The 16,386-nt window shown below is 41.6% G+C and overlaps 1 protein-coding gene across 1 annotated transcript in view; it reads right to left on the bottom strand.

The window, feature by feature from the left end:
- LOC104467841 (potassium voltage-gated channel subfamily KQT member 5-like) overlaps nucleotides 1–16,386 on the bottom strand; it is a 39,006-nt gene that overhangs the window by 6,766 nt on the left and 15,854 nt on the right. Inside the window, exon 6 of the mRNA XM_010081778.1 lies at nucleotides 3,544–3,652. Within this exon, the coding sequence (XP_010080080.1) occupies nucleotides 3,544–3,652 (109 nt within the window). The remainder of the gene's footprint in view (nucleotides 1–3,543; nucleotides 3,653–16,386) is intronic.

Raw genomic sequence — 16,386 nt, 5'->3', positions numbered from 1 at the left:
ACTGCCTCATTTGATCTTTCTTGACAGAGAGTTTGTACTAAGGGGGCTCGAGAGGGCAGCACAAGAGATGGGCTGTGGAAGCCTCATCCTGGGGTGCTTGGGAGGCTGACAGCTTGATGTGTTACCAGACAGGTCTTCCCAGGGGGTCTACAGTAGGACTGGTTGTGAGTCCTGTTGTTGGAAAGGGCTAATATGTTAAGAACTTTTTCAGGAAAGGACTATTTACTCCATCTCCTGTTTTCCCCATTTAAAAATGAAAGTTTGGGGGTTTGTTTGTTTAAAATCAACAAGTTGTTTTGAAGAATAAAGTAGGAAAAAAAAGTGGGAAAAAATGTGAGTAAACAAAGTCAAAACTGAAGCAGTACACTTTGAAATTACTAAAATTAAAGTTTATAAATAAACTAGTTTTTGCTTTTGCTATTTTAAAGCTGTCCAACCTTAGAGTAACCAGAAGATTCTAGAGTCTTTTCACAGAAAAATAACCCCAGTTCTTTCTGATTCCAAAACTGAGAGGCCCTACCTCTGTAAACCCACAGACCTGAATTGATTTTGCTAATTTCATTTTTTCCACAAAACAAATGGACCCTTTGTGTCATTGTAAAGCAATTTGCACGCAGCTCTAAGCAGGAAAAAAGTATTACTCTCCCTTATTGTAGATTTTCAAGGTGATGTAGCCAGAGTAGATTCAACTGTATGTGCTTACATTTGGGGTCTTTTGCATAGCGTCTAATGAAGCTATTCAAGCACCTTCTGTCTTCATCTGCTCCTGTATACCAGCAAGAAAGGAAAAACAGCCTTCACCCTCCCCCACTGCCTTTGCAATTCAAAGCCGTTGCTAAAAACAAACTTCAAAATGAGGCACAAAGTTTCCATATAGGCAGATGTTATCATCTTGAAATTCTACAGTTACTATATAGTGTCTCAGATCCTTCTTCAGATGTTTGCATAGATCCCAGTGTAGTCAGGTAACAGATACTCTGAATAATCAGAAAGAGGAGTATCAGCTACCTGATGAACTGAATTATCAGTCTCTTGATTTTGAGTGATTAAGGTATAGCATTTTAAAAAAGTCTGAAGATCATTGCATTTTACTGCTTTACAGATCTCAAACAAAGGTATGTTTCTGAAGCAAGGCGTATGTGCAGGGAGATATGGGAGAGATGCGTGGCTAGTTGTTAGCAAGTGGAGATGCAGAATTGCTGTTCTCGGCCTCAGAGGTGAAATGAGTTGGCTTTTGGTAAGCCAAGTGTGCAGAGAAAAAGCTGGAGGTAATCTAAAAGGTTGACTCTCCCCTCTGCTCTGCGCTCGTCAGACCTCACCTGGAGTCCTGTATCCAGGTCTGGGTCCCCCAAAACAAGAAGGACATTGAGCTGTTGGAGCAGGTCCAGAGGAGGCCACAAAGATGGTCAGAGGGCTGGAGCACCTCCCATATGAGGACAGGCTGAGAGAGTTGGGGTTGTTCAGCCTGGAGAAGAGAAGGCTCCAGGGGGACTGTATAGCGGCCTTCCAGTGCTGAAAGGGGGGCTACAGGAGAGATGGGGAGGCACTCTGTATCAGGGAGTGTAGTGAGAGGACAAGGGGTAATGGGTATAAGCTGAAAGAGGGCAGATTTAGATTAGACATTAGGAAGAAATTCTTTACTGTGAAGGTGGTGAGGCAGTGGCCCAGGTTGCCCAGAGAAGCTGTGGATGCCCCATCCCTGGAGGGGTTCAAGGCCAGGCTGGATGAGGCTTTGAGCAACCTGGGCTAGTGGGAGGTGTCCCTGCCTGTGACAGGGGGGTTGGAACTCGATGATCTTTAAGGTCCCTTCCAACCCAAACCATTCTGTGATTCTATGATTCTATGTCTGAAACAATCACACTGTTGCATCTTTGCTTTTCTTATTAGAACACTTCTGTGGAAGGCACTGTGCAAAAAGCTTGCCAGCTGGGTCCTTCACATTTGGTTACTTTCCATTTGGGCTGATAATTTCCAAAAGAACCAAGAAAGAAGCAGATGATGCATTGAACAATCCAGCAGCTGCCTTTGAAAACAAGCTCCGTGAATTTAGTATTAAAATGTGAAGTTGATCTTAAGGAATTTGGACAGTATTAAGAATGAGATGACCATTGGTATCACTTGCCAGTACAGTGGCAAAGTGCACTTGGAGCCAAGAGTCAACCTGTCTGTTTAAAATGCAACATCGCAGACAAGGATCTTTGGCACCAGAGCCAACAAGTTATGCTGATTGTTCCTCATTTGAACATTTTCCATTTGAAGGAATAGGTCTGCCTTGTTGATGGGTGTCCACTGTGTAGAATGATTTCTGTATCCTGCTGGCAAGAGATGGTTATTGGTGGTGACATTTGAGTTGCCAGTTGCTGTGGCTGTGGCCATGGACCTGGTATTTGACATGTCCTGTGAGGTCATTTCCACACAGGCTGGAAAAATGGTTGGCACAGACATCTGCAAATGATCTGTCAAGCTGTCGGTGCTAGTAGAAAAGTATTAGAAACAGCCTTACTCACTATATGTCTTCATTGGCAATCAGTGGAAAAGGGGAAGAAAATATAAGTAGCCCATAGCTTGTTACCATATGAAATTATTTGACAAAGAGCTTGAGTTCTTTCTTCCCATAGTGCTGAGCAAACTAAGGAGAGAGTCTCCCTGCAGGAAAACATAGTCTTTCCATAGGGTTTTGCAGAAATCCCCTGTGGCTGCTGCCTGCCTGCCTGCATGAAGGGTGCTGGGCACTGCTGTGTCTGTGGTGCAGAGCTGGTGGGGTGACCCCCAGCAAGAACACCTTGGGTTTGCTGTCAGCAGAGAGGGAATGCCCGAGCTCTCTTTGCTTGTCAAGGTAGTCTTTATGGGGAGGATTTGGCCTGTCAGGATTTGCACTTCAAAATATTCAGGAAGATTAAGAGCCTTGTCAGTCTCAGGAGGGTGAATAATAAGTTTAAGCTTTCAATACAGGTTATTTTATAAGTTTCAATGCAGTTTGCTACTTTCTTGGAAAAGAAGGGACTATTAGTTTTAAATTATTGGGGTTATATTTAGTTCAATGGATAGTGGCAGGCAAGCTTTGCACAGTTGAATGAATGTAATTATTCTGCTGTTACCAGAAGAAAGTTGAAATGAAAGTCATGAGACCTGACAAACAGTTTCAGGAATACAGAAATGCAATAAAAACATAAACTTTTAAAGGAAATAACTTTTCCAGGCAAAGTGATACACATTCAGTAAAACTACATCAAACTGGATTGCAGTAATTTGGATTACAGCAAATACAGTGGAAACCAACATTCGTTACTCTCTTTCTTTTCTAAAGAAAATAATGTAACATTTTTAGACATTGAAAAGAACAGAACAGATAAAATATTTTGACTTATAAATAAAACAATGGTGAAAAGGAAGTGTCAATAAACTATATTAGCGTTAGTTCTGTAATAAATATAGCCATGTAATAAGTTCAACTAACTACCATTTTATTATTTGACATGCAGCTAATTCATATCTTAATTAAAGAAATCTCAAATATTTATTAGTTCAGTATTTTTTACTCACCTGATTGCTCTGATGACAGTTTTAAGAGCAGGGGTGAGATCTTCTACTGACACATCACACTGACACCCTTTATCATCGTAAACATCATCTGTTCCAAGACTGGTGTCAGCTGCAAAATACAAGAGCAGACTAAACAAGCAGCATTTAAAAATCTCTTCTTTAGTGTCTTCTAACCGCCTGCACAGTGGTTCTGGGAAAATAAGGACTGTAAATCAAATAAGACAGAGTTTCATCAGTTTGCAAGCTATACGACGCACTTGTCTGTTTCTGTGGTTGTGTCATAAAAGGCCTGGGTAGTCCCCAGTGTAAACAGCAGAAGTTAGAAAGGAAGAAAGCCCTGTTATTTTTCAAACAAATTAATAGTTTAGTATCAGCATATCTATTCCTGATGTCTCACTGTTTTTCATCACATTCTCTGTGTTAAGGTGAAGTGGGGAGCTAATGGGAGAATCAAAGGTGCTGAAGTTATATTAAATTGTTATTTTTTTTACCACTATGGTTCAACCTGACATTGAATACAAAAGAGAAGATCCATTTCATTTACTAAGGAGGCTGTGGAATGATCCAATGCTTCACTCAGGTGAATATAAATGAAGTACCTTTTTGCCAGAAATTAATAGAGAATGGCATCCATCACAGATAATTCCCACCTTAAACCTCAGAGTCATAGAAATATAGCAGCCTTCCTTTGCAATAAGAGCTTCAGCCAAGTTACTCTATTTATTTGCCTGAAAAAAAATTGATCCTCTACCCTTTCCTAACACCACCTTTGCAAAGTTACCATTTGAGAATTAACTAAAAATCTCAGAATTGCCCAGTGTACCTCAATACACAAAGGAACAGGGACTGATGCATGGCCAAGAAGTTTTACAAACTGGACTGGGGACGGAACAAGGAGGGCAGGGTCAGTGGATGTCCCGATGCCATATACGTCTCAAAGGTACATGGAGTACAGGAAAACTCTTGAGGGTAGGTGTTTTTTCCTCCCAAACCACCTCTCTTCACCTGCCTAAAGTCCAAGTGCCCGGGTGAAAAATTTCACCCAAGCTCAGTGTATTTCAAGCTTCATTTCTGCTTCATAAGGAAGAGAGTATACAATGAAATAGTAACATATGAAATAGAGAAAAAAGGGTGGGATTCAGTAACCCTCAGCAATGGAGGAGATTTCTTCACAGTCCTGTGTCCTTACCTACATTCATGCTATTATTTAAAGCATAGGCTTAGTCATCCAGAAACACTGCAGGTAAACCACTGCAGTGGTTATTATAAACAAATTTGATGCACATTCAGACACAAATGATTGCAGGACATTTTTTTCAAGTTCCTTTTTCACAAAGACTGTAAATTGAAGATGAAAAATATTCTTTGTCAGTCAGAAGTTCCTGGAAATTTTGTGGTAACTTTTAAATCTAATAGAAATGCTACCTTGGAATAAACAGCATTGGACTAGGCAGCATCTTCAGGAATTGGTATTGCTGGATCGTTGTCTTCACAGATTTAATATTTGGCCATAATAATTTATTTTGATGACTCTGGCTAGTTCATTACCCTCAAGGCTATATTTTCTTTTTTTAACTGTTGCTGATCTGATACATACATGAGGAACATCTATTGTAGTTTTGAGGAGCAGGAGGTTTCATCCTTGATAGATCAATTTAAGAGAAAGATGGGTTATAGCCAAGTTAATAATGTCTTCAAGTACACATGAAAAAATCAAATGCAACCTTAAAATAAATCAGATTAACATTGTAAAAGTGATATTTTCATACAAAACTTTGAAATCTCCCCTTCCACAGTGTTACTGTAAATTGTACCAACAATGATGACAAGAGTGCTTTTTCTTGCCCTCTTTCACGAGCTTTGCTACTAACTCGGTTTATCTCATAGATAAAATATGTATGTCTCTCCACCTATCCTGCCTAACTAAGGTTTGGATCCCTGCCCAAAACATAATTAGCTAAAATAAACTATGTAATTAGTTTGATAGGTATATAAACTACCTAAAACTCTATCTCCGAAGTTTCTGAGTATTCCCAGAAACTAACTTTCCAGGTGTCCTGTCTTCTCCCAGTCCTGAAATCTCCCAGCTCATTCCTAAGTACCATACTAAAGCCAGAGCTTTTTATGCTACTGGTATTGCCAGTGGCTCTCTAAGGTTTGAATGTACTCAGTTCTGCCAGTGTAAGTTAGGAGTAATTCCGCTAAGATCACAAGACCTACAATCATGTAACCCCAGTGAAACAGGAGACTCCAACTTGAAAATTTAAAATAAACACGTTTCTAAATGGTTCTCTCACTGATACAGTTCCTGGGTCCTTTGCCAAGTACAGTATCATTAATAAAAGAGTACCATTAATAAAAGGGCTTCCTTAATACAGTATATCTATGCAGAACCATTTTGACAACAGTGTGGAGCAATTATAATATTCCATGTTGCTCACATGTGGATATGAAAATCAGCAATATCTTTAGAAAGACACTGGAAAATTCTTATAAATTTCAGACAGCTTTAAGAAGAGATACCGCTCCTAATAAATCACCTTCTTTTTTTTTTAATTTCTAATATTCCCACTGACATGAATTTCCTTCATTATGGCAGGCACTCGGTGCCACATGTCAATAAAACTTGTAAAACCTATAAACCTTGTTTGATTCATATGGGAAACATTCATGTTTCTTTATTATACTGAGCAGACTTGGGAAAAAGTTTGGGAAATGCGTAGTAACAATTTGGAAAAAAAAAATTCCAGCTTAAACCCCCACTGAAATCAAAGTTCACATTTTTTCCAGTGGAAGCTCATGTTGTGTATGACATAGTTATGAGGTGAGATGTATCACTTCTGACCCTCTCAAGTTCATCTTTGAGGTCGGGGCTGTGTTGGGGTCAGTTTGGCCGCTTCAGAAGCTCCAGCTGTTAAAATCCCTGCCAGTTCCCAAACAGGGCTAAACTACGGCCTCTGATAAGCCTTGCTCCATATTCCCAGAGAGAGCCCTCCTCATTAATGGGGCAGGCAGACCCTCTGGTGCCAACTCATGCCTCACCCTGCAGGCATCTGCTTCTTCGTCCTTCCCCATACTCCTTGGCTGCATCTCCTACTCTCTGTTGTGGTGGCTGTGCGTGCTCCAAGCAGGCTCCACAGGCGCGCTTAGGCAACAGTGGCTCCGCCCTGCCAGGCCTTCCTAGAGTTAGCGCTGGTCTTTCTTTCTCTCCAGGAGCCTCTACCAGCAGCTAAGCAGGCCTTTCAAATCTGTTGCATGGGCACCTCACGAATCCTGTCTCGATGATGGCCAAAGTGTCTCAATACAGATTTAGACATACCCCTGCAAGTCTGCCCAAGAAGAGGTGTCAGCCTGTCTGAGAATGCAGAAACAATTCCCCTTTTCTAATAGCAGCATCTTTACAATTCAGGATGTGTTTTGATCCTAAATGTCAACCCGGAAAGTGTTTATTTCACAACCGATGAGGCATCCGCCATTAGCTTACAGTCTTTGACATTATTTACTTTGGGCTAAAGTCTTCTGTTTGCCACTTTTTAATTTCTTCCTATTTCTTCCTGAAGAGCAGTCTTTGATTTAATCACACAGCAAATTGGTAATTACCAAGAAATAGAAAAGAGGCACGCACAAGTCATTAAAATTGTCTTGCTATTTCCCTGCTTGTCACAGTATTTGTGCATTCTTCATGCAAACTCCAGTCATTTATGGTCACCCCAAATGAACGGGCTAAAAATTACACTGTTCTGAAACACTGTATGTCACCAACAAGAAATTTACGAGGATGTAGCTGCATTTAATATGGTTCTGTGCAAAAGTTATGTGCAAAGCTTGATTCATTACTTCTGTAAATATCATGTGTCCTTTCTTAGAAGTGTTTTCTGTCGTTTAATAGCATGCTTCGATGTTGGGAAAACTGTGACAATACTCTGAACACCTTCACAGCTCCATGCTTTCAATGTCAGTAGCATTCAAGCAATTGTCTGTTTGTCATGTTTTAGGCCCAGCTGGCAACGAAGCACCATGTGGCCGCTTGCCCACTCCCCCCCCGCCCCCTGGTGGGATGGAGAGGAGAAAATATAATGAAAGCTGGTCATGGGCAAACCAGTCTCAACTGTTCCTGGAATGTGGTTTACAGGACTCTCCCTGCTCTGGGATAGTTGGGCAGGAACGGGCTGAGCCTTTTTGGTGCTCAACATGGGGCTCAAACACATAACCCCGGAATTAGGAGTCCCATGCTCTACTGACGGAGCTAACCAGGATAGTTTAGTTATCTAAAAGGACTGCCACAGTTTTGATTCTGACTAGCAGCCAAAGGCTACAACAACCACTTGCTCACCATTCTCCCTTCCAGGCACCGGGGAGAGAATTAAAGGGGTAAAGGGAAAAGAGACTCATGGGTTGAGATAAGAACAACTTAATAACTAAGTGACAATAATATTGAAAACAATAATAATAATGATAATAATAGTAACATATACAAATATACAAATGAGTGATACACAGTGATACTGTTCACCACTTCATGACCAAGACTCAGCCTGTTCCTGGCTAACAATCCCAGAGCAGGGAGAGTCCCAAAACCACAATTCCAGAAAAGAGATAAGAGCCTGAGTGTCTGAGAGATCAAGATGACCCTGAGAGAGGGGTGACCCAGAGGGAGACAATGCTGAGCAAGAGAGAGAACTTCCAGACAGAGCCTCATCTATATACTGGGCATGACATGTATGATATGGAATAGACCATTGGCCAAGTTGGGTCTCAATCCTAAACTTAAGATCAAATCTGAAGCTAGTAATTGGGGCTGAGCTCCCTCCCAGCTTCTCCTGCCCCTGCAGACACTGGCACAGCAGAGAAGCTGAAAAGTCCTTGACTGTCCTGGCAGCAGCTATAAACATCAGTGTGTGATCAGCCTTCTCCTCAGCACAAATCTGAAACACAGCCTCTTACTAGTTACTATGAAGAAAGTTAACTCTGTCCCAGCCGAAACCAGGCCAATGTTACAGAACAGTGTTGTGTCAACTTTGTAAAAAACCCACTGATTTGGAAAAAAAGTCTGATTGATTTTCATTGTAATGCATGACTCAAGGTGAAAAATGGATGGTGGTCTGATTTTCACAGGTGCTGAGTTTAGATCAAGCCATAGTTTATAACTATCATTCAAAATCCAGAATTGAACTGGAGAACTGAAGTCCAAGCAATTCATAACACAGCTCCACACACTGTTTTCCATCCCACTCAGGAGCCTCATCCGAGTGCAGAGCTGCTCTGGCTGCACGGGGCAGCAGTGCAGGGCATCCCAATGTGGCACACTCATCTCCAAACTAATTTACTGTGTGAACAATCAGAAAGAAAATGAGAATTCAGTGCATCTAATTTCTGCACAAGTAAAGTTAGACATAAATTCAAAGCTTTTGGAGGACAGATTGTCCCATCGCAGGATCCACAGCCCTAGGGGAGGTGCGGTGCATAGGTCTGGTGCAGCAGGGGTGCCCAGGCAGCAGCTTTAGTATTAGACATCTATCTGCCTCACTGTTAAATAGCTACTGAGCTCAGGTGACCCCTCTTGTTCAAGAAGCAATGCTGGCAGCTTAATGCTCTCATTATTCTGTTCTTTCAGCTCCTTTTGAAAGCAATGTAGAGCCCTTGTTATGTTGCTGTAGGTAATGCCTAGGATACCCACAAGGTAGGTGCATTTCACTCAGTTTACACTGCCTTTGAAGTACCTTTCTTCAGCCTGAGCATTTGCTGTAGAGAAATAGGGATTTAAAAATGGAGATATCCTGCACATATTTTAGAGTATTCCCACAAATGTCATAATGCACAGAATGTTACACAAAATCTCAGTTTCCTTTTTCCCTCAAAAATTATTAAGTACAAACATCTTAATTGTTTACATTCATACAACTCATGCAATTTCTCTTTATCAAAACAATGTCTCAGCCTAGTGCCTTTGTTTAAATTTGTTTCATGAAACTTCTCACCTCTTCACAAGCTCTCATTATTTTCCTGTTTGTTGGACCATGAATACAAATTCCCTTCACTACCCCTAGAAGTGATTTTCTTTGAAATTTTCCCTCGCTTTAAACCATCAACAAGCTGACTCTCCTTCAGTAAAGAGTTCACATAAAACATTTTACTGTGATTGCTTGTTAAGCTCCATAGGAAAAATCAACTGAAAAAAGCAACACTAATTGGGATGGGACCTAATCGCATTCTTAATGATACGAACGCCCAAAACTCCCCCAAAGAGGGAAAGGCAGTAGCCCATGTTTACATGCTTTCCAGAGCAGAGGCCAGAAAAATGAGGCCCAAGGGAGTGATTCATACATTTATTTCCTTTTTCTTGATCCCTGGAAAAAAAAAAAAAAAGGCTTTCTTCTAGTCATGAAAGAAGGAGGAAGGCAGGACAAGTAAACTTCCATGACGTGCTCTTCACTCTAGATGCTTAATATTTGTTTAGAAAATGACACAAAAATCCCTGGTAGTATATGACAATATTCAAGTGGCAAAATTAAGAAAGAGGGAATAAGAATGACAACATTTGAAAATATTGTTTATAGGGAGCTTTTATGAAATGTTTGCCACTTCCATGCTGGAAGGCAATTTCTCAGGAAAGGAAGGAAACTGCTGCCTCCCGGAAGGAGGGACACTTCTGCACGAGCTTGTAGGAGCTCCTTTTCCCTTCTCCATGACCAGAGGCTCTACCCTGCAGTCAGTACCTATGAGGAATGTGGTAGTGCTGTGTGCATAGCCCTTTTCTTTCTCCCTTGTCTTTCTCCTGAAAAGGGCAAAACTTTTCAGAAAGGGAAGAGAAGAGGACATGAGGACTGGATTCAGCGTCTGCAGTGCAGTATGAAGCAGAATATCATAAAGAATATCCCTAATAACATTTTATACGTGAAAGCATTTTAAAAAAGCTCAGATTCAGACAAAATGGAAGATAGGATTGGTGGAAAGTTTTCTACATGTTCTGTGTATAGTTATTTAGTCTCCTTTCTTTGCAAGTGCCATTTTTTAAAGTCTGAAACTAAATTTATATCAGTTATCATATAATGCAGGCAAGTTCCAAATATCTACAATTCCAGTATTCCCTTCTAACAACTCTCAATTATCTTTAGTTATTATTTAACTTCTCAAAAATTTTCTGCACTGTCAGTATTTCATGGAACAGCTCCCACTATTTAATTAAAAAGGAGTCCTTTTCATTTTGAGTGATGATATGGAGGACCTGGAGACTTTCTAAAAACAATTCATTATATGCATAATACTTGAGCAGTTAAAATAGCTGATCTTATTATAAATAGTGGCACATTAGACAGCAAGTTTAGATGGCCATGTGAGAAAAGTAAGAAAAAAGAAACGCTAAGTTACTAAACATATGATTTTAGATACACATCTCTCATTTTATGTACACCGAATACGAGAAGCTAAAACTGTAAAGGAAATTGCAGATATATATTATAAGATCTAGAACTGTGAATTAATGAGCTAATGTCATGCCTTATTGTCTGTCTCTCTGCAAGACCTTGTAGCACATATCAGTTGACACGATGTTTGATATTCCATAAGGTTTACAGCAGTCTTGCACTGGTGGAGATTTTCCAGGTCCTGTTGTATGGAGGTGGTAGCCTAAGAGAAAGACGGAAGCTTCAGATTCATGTAGCCACAGGAGAGTCCTATATTTTAAAAAGCCATGAGGGATTTCCCCAACAACATTTTTTAAAAATAAAAACATTCCTCAAATGTTTCAGATTTGGTGCAAATGGGTTACATGGTGGCTGGGAAGTTTTATGAGTGTCCTCTCAAAATGACTTCTTAACTCATTTGTTTACTTTTCACTGCAGATGAGGCAGTCTGAAGTCCACGCAAATCATACTTCTGTGTGGTGGTCTGCTGCTGTCCCTCATGGAGCTGTGCTCGCTAACCATTCACCTTTGACCACCGAGTAAGTACTCAGTCCAGTGAGCAACGGTGCACACCAAGTGCCTCAAGATGTATCATAAAGAGAGAGACTAAATGATGGACTCATATGGCCAGGATCTTGGTTGGAGTGAACGAAAATAATGCCTCAAAACCAATGGCCTGTACTGATTTAAACATAAGGAAAAAATGACTTGGAGCTTAGATCAGAATGCCAGGTTATTTTTATAAGATCTTTCTAATTAATTACAGTGACAATGGTAATAAACGAGAGCTCTGTCATTGAGTTAAACAATCACAAGAAAATAAATCTCCTCTCTAGCCCAGATAATATACGGCTAATAAAATGACATTTATTCTCATCGTATGGGGCTTACACAAATCGAGCAGCTTTGTTTTGACATCATGAAGCTTCATTTTGAATCAGCAAATTTAAGCTGAGATGTGAAAGCTACCAAACCAAGGACCTTTGCCACATCAAGTGAACCTTATACAAGGTCAAGATGTTTGTGCTACTGAAAGGAAAACCTGTCATTTTTGCAATACATAAATTACATGGTAGTAACTGAGGACATGGGGGTTGAAATGCACAACTGCATTCTTTCCATGGCTCTTATAATATACTCTACCCTGAGGATTTTGTGCAAGTACTCTGTAGGGAATGAAAGGTTAGAGGTCATGCGAGTGCATAATGTTCAGGGATGGTGCAAGAAATCAAATATTTCCTTTGAGAGTTCTTTTTAATTAATCAAATGAAATATGTTTGTAGTATCTCCAGTGCTGAATGCTTTTGATTTTTCATTCAAAAAGCCACACAATGTCTCTAGGTTACAGTAAAGGCACAATAACTTGTGCAGAGGTTTAGAAGCATGGGATGGTACAAAACAAGTATAATAGGGCATTTTTATCACTCACTTGAGAAGTGCACACACAACATAATATCCATTCACTACTTCAGCTGTGGGTGTAGAAGACTGGAGCACGATATAAGCAGAAAAAGTTATTTTCCTCAGAAAAGAGGAAAGGAGAGATTTTGTGAGGTGAGTCTCTGTGGCTGGATACAACACGGCATGGGTACAGTGCCTTCAGTAATGGCATGAGATCACTTGAACCATTTAATTGCTTGCACAGACTCTGGCATGGGTTTGGCCCCTGCCAGTGGGTATTCTCATGTGCCAGAGGGCTGTTCCCCAGTGGCAGTTTGGCTGTGGTTTCCCTGGTTTTGGTGCAGGGACACAAGCTGTACTGCACAAGGAGGGCTTGGGGCCAGAGCTGGCTTCTGGCTCGCGGTGGAGGGGTATGGCGACGGCTGTGTGCAGCTCCAGCGTCAGGCAGCACCTTCGCCCGTGTGATGTAGCATCCCTTCAGGGAAGACTCTTGCACGACCCTGTATGATTCTTGTATCCTTTAAGTCTGTGCTTTGTAAAGCTTCACTATTTACCATTTTTGATTGGTGATCTGCTTGGTCCTGGTAATTCCCTTTTAAACTCATAACAGGGACTGGAAATACAGCATCTTGGCACCTTTGTTAACTGGTGCAGGGTCTCCTCTTCAACACGAGTTCTGGCAGTTGTGAGCCACATGTCACCAGAGACTAAACATGTATTTAAAGTCAGATGATGTAAGTCTTTGTTTTTGATGTAGCTCCCCTGTGTTGTTGTCAAATGCTCTTCAGAGACCATGTGCAGCCACACCACCAAAGCTCTCTCCAGCCATCACAGCTCTCTCAGGTTTGGATTCCATTTGCAAATGTGCATATGCAGCTGAAATAATTGCTGCCATTGCCAGGCCCACTTTGGCAATAAAAATAAATGGTTTATAGGCAGTTTCAGAGGGCTGTTCCTATTCATAAATAAAGCCATTTGTTCAACAGTTTTGGTCATATTGTTCTAAGGCAGCTATGCCAAAATCCTTTTGGGAGATACCTGTGGCCAGCAAAAGCATTTTGCTTACTGCCAAGAAACCCTCCTTCTGGCAGCAGAGGAGTTTTAGTAAGCTTTTGTTACTGGGTAGCCTAAGAGGAAGGCTACTACGTTTTCAAATGTGTTAGCCTCTTAGCTGCCTCCATAAACTCCTATCTGAATTAGAAACCTCCCTTTACAGGCCAGTTTCTAACTGCTAATGTTTAGTTTTTCTAGCATTCTCTTTCTGATGGTTTTGGCCCACATTCCAACCACCTCCTTTATCAGAACACAGTCAGCCCTGCGAAGTCACTGTGTTGACAATATCTGCCTTAGATCATCTTTGTACACTAACAATTTCTCTTCTTTTCTGAACCCTCTACTTATATCTTTGCTTCTTTGCTTTATATTTACACATAGTTCAGTGCACCTCACCTTTGGAATGAGGTAGTTCCTCCTCTGCCTGTGCTAACAGAAGAACGTTTACAACCCCAAATCCCATATGGTGAAGGAAAAATCAAGCTAATATAAGTGTCTTTTCTTTTGGAAGGGGAATTTCATAGCAAGAAGTTATTTTTTCATTACATCGCTGATATAATTACATTGGTCTGGGTACCCAGTACTATGTTGTCTCTGTCTGAAGGTCTATTGCAAGTGTCATTTCTTCTCCCCCCAGACATGCTACAGAGATGTAAGAATCACCAGATTTTCAAGGGTATTGTTTTGTGCCCAGACCTTAACCTAGAAAGAGGGGGCTTCTAGTTTGGCTGGAAGATCAGCATACCGAAATAATCCTTTGGGCAGAGAATATCTCAAGGAGGAAACTGGAGGACCTGAGAACTGAGAGATTTTAATAAAATGCTGCAAATACTGTATTTTCATCCAGTGAAAAATTCAAGATATTCTAAATTAAATAGATCATCTGCAGATTCTTTTCACTGAGCTGTCAAATGCAGAAGGCATATCAAACCATGAAACTGGTAACAGTCCAAAAAAAAAAAAAAAAAAAAAAGTTGGTAGTGTCTGACTTTTCCTGCAATGGATTGGGTAAGGTAGCAAGGAGCTGCCTTTCAGCAATGACCACACTGGAAATCTCTCTGATGATACCAATCCTAGAAGTAGCTGGATGAGGTCCCAGAGTGGAAACTTGGCATTTGCCTACAAGCTGGAGACAATGGAAGCGGTTCGTCCTGCCATGGATGAGAAATTGGTCATATCTGTTAGCCCCAGTTCATAAGGGTGGATGAGTAGCTGGAAACCGCTGACAAGGAAACAAGCTGCACTTGCCCTGAGAAGCAGGAAGATCTTTAAGAGTTTACACACAGCAATGAATACTCTGTTGTTATTATCTATTATCTACAGAAATACCCAAGGTGCCATTTATGCCACCTTTTGCGTGAAAGGGAGACAATAAGAGGGAACACGATCTTCTTGTGCAGATCATTGCTATTAACGACAATACATACAGGAGAAAATAGTGGACATGCTGAGGAAAAGTTTCTGTGACAAACTGGATGACGAAAAACTAAAGGGATGCTTGAGCAAAGGGCAGGCTCCAGGGCTGGAGCAGAAGTGAGCGTCTGATACCCTTGGGAGGGTGCTCAACAAATTACTCTCTTCTTAGGTCACTTCCAGGCACAGTGCGAGTCACAGGGGTTTAACCTATGAAATCACTTCTGGCGTGATTTTGGGGAGACACTTGTACGATACAAGTGGTTACATAGGAAGTGTAAATCTAGACAGGGCAGCTTGAAACCCCATGCTAGTACCTAGAGCAATTCTCACTTCCCATTGCTGTACCGGTGGCCTTGTCCCAGCTCCATGTCAGCGTGAGACCCAGGCCAGCATCACACAGCCCCTGTGCCACAGCTGCCATGGGACATGAACCGGGGTCCATGCCCCAGAATGGAATGAGGGCAGCTGAGCAACCTGGATAGCAGTGTGGTGGTTGGTACACCTCAGTAGCTCACTGTAACACAGCCAAACTGGGGATCTGTGCATCTCAGAGGTCTCTGTGGGGGAGGACTAGCCTGGAATGATGACCTTAGCAAACCATGTTGGTTTGTCTTGTTTGCCCTCCAGGAAATGTTTATTTACCCAGGTCTTTCCTGAAGAGATATGTTGAGCAGGATGTCCTCAGCTGAGGGATCGGGCATTTCAGTTCAATGGGTATTTTGCAGCCTACATGTCTGTGAGAATTTGTGCTCTTAAAAAGGAAGCAGACACCAAAATTGCACTTCTGTCTAATTAGTTTTATCACAATTGTTGGATGTAACATGCATGATTGCCATTGTAGAAAGAGTTTAAAATTATATTTCTTTACTTGGATCAAATGGGTTATGTTGTACCTTCCCACACAGTCAGGGTCACTGCCTCCTCTTGTAGCCAGTCAGTTTGTTTCCCCTTTTTTCTGCCTGGGGCTCCCACAGGAAAGAACAAAACATTTAAAAGTTGAGAAAAATATGAATGGAGAAACCCAAATCCACTGGGGCAGTGGTACCCCCAGAGCTGTGTGTGTGCACCTTTGAGTACAGGACCCATCTCTACAGGGATGGGGCTCACCTGGAGATTTTGGCTCCTGCCTGTCGAGGGGCTGCTCTCACCCGCTTTGGTGCTCCCTTGTTAGAGGAGTCACTGACTCCGTTTGGGCAAGCTTTTGTAAATGAAGTTCTTTGCCTGAACAGTGGCTAGTTTAATGCCCAAGAGGACCTTTGCTGGCAAATGGAGAGTGGGGGCGGGGGTGCGGGGAAGGCTGTGTGCAGGAAGGGCTGCGTTCCCACCTGCTGCAAAATCAGCAAGCACAAAGATCCACTTCTTCATGTGTTACGAGTCCTTCCTACCTCTAAAATACCCTTGAGAAAGCAATATATAAAAGCAATAATGCTGGTTTTCTTTGCCTTACCAAACCAGATACAACCCTGTAGAACTTAAAGCACCCAATAGTATCTCTCTTGGTGGCACGTGGAGGTTAGAGGGACATTCCCAGCTCCTTGGCCAGCTCCTTGGCTGGAGGGGCCACCGGTCT

Source organism: Pterocles gutturalis, unplaced genomic scaffold (assembly GCF_000699245.1).
Source record: "Pterocles gutturalis isolate BGI_N339 unplaced genomic scaffold, ASM69924v1 scaffold49634, whole genome shotgun sequence".
Classification (NCBI taxonomy): domain Eukaryota; kingdom Metazoa; phylum Chordata; class Aves; order Pterocliformes; family Pteroclidae; genus Pterocles; species Pterocles gutturalis.
Note: the sequence above shows the minus strand (reverse complement) of the source record. Positions and strands in the feature narration are given on the sequence as shown.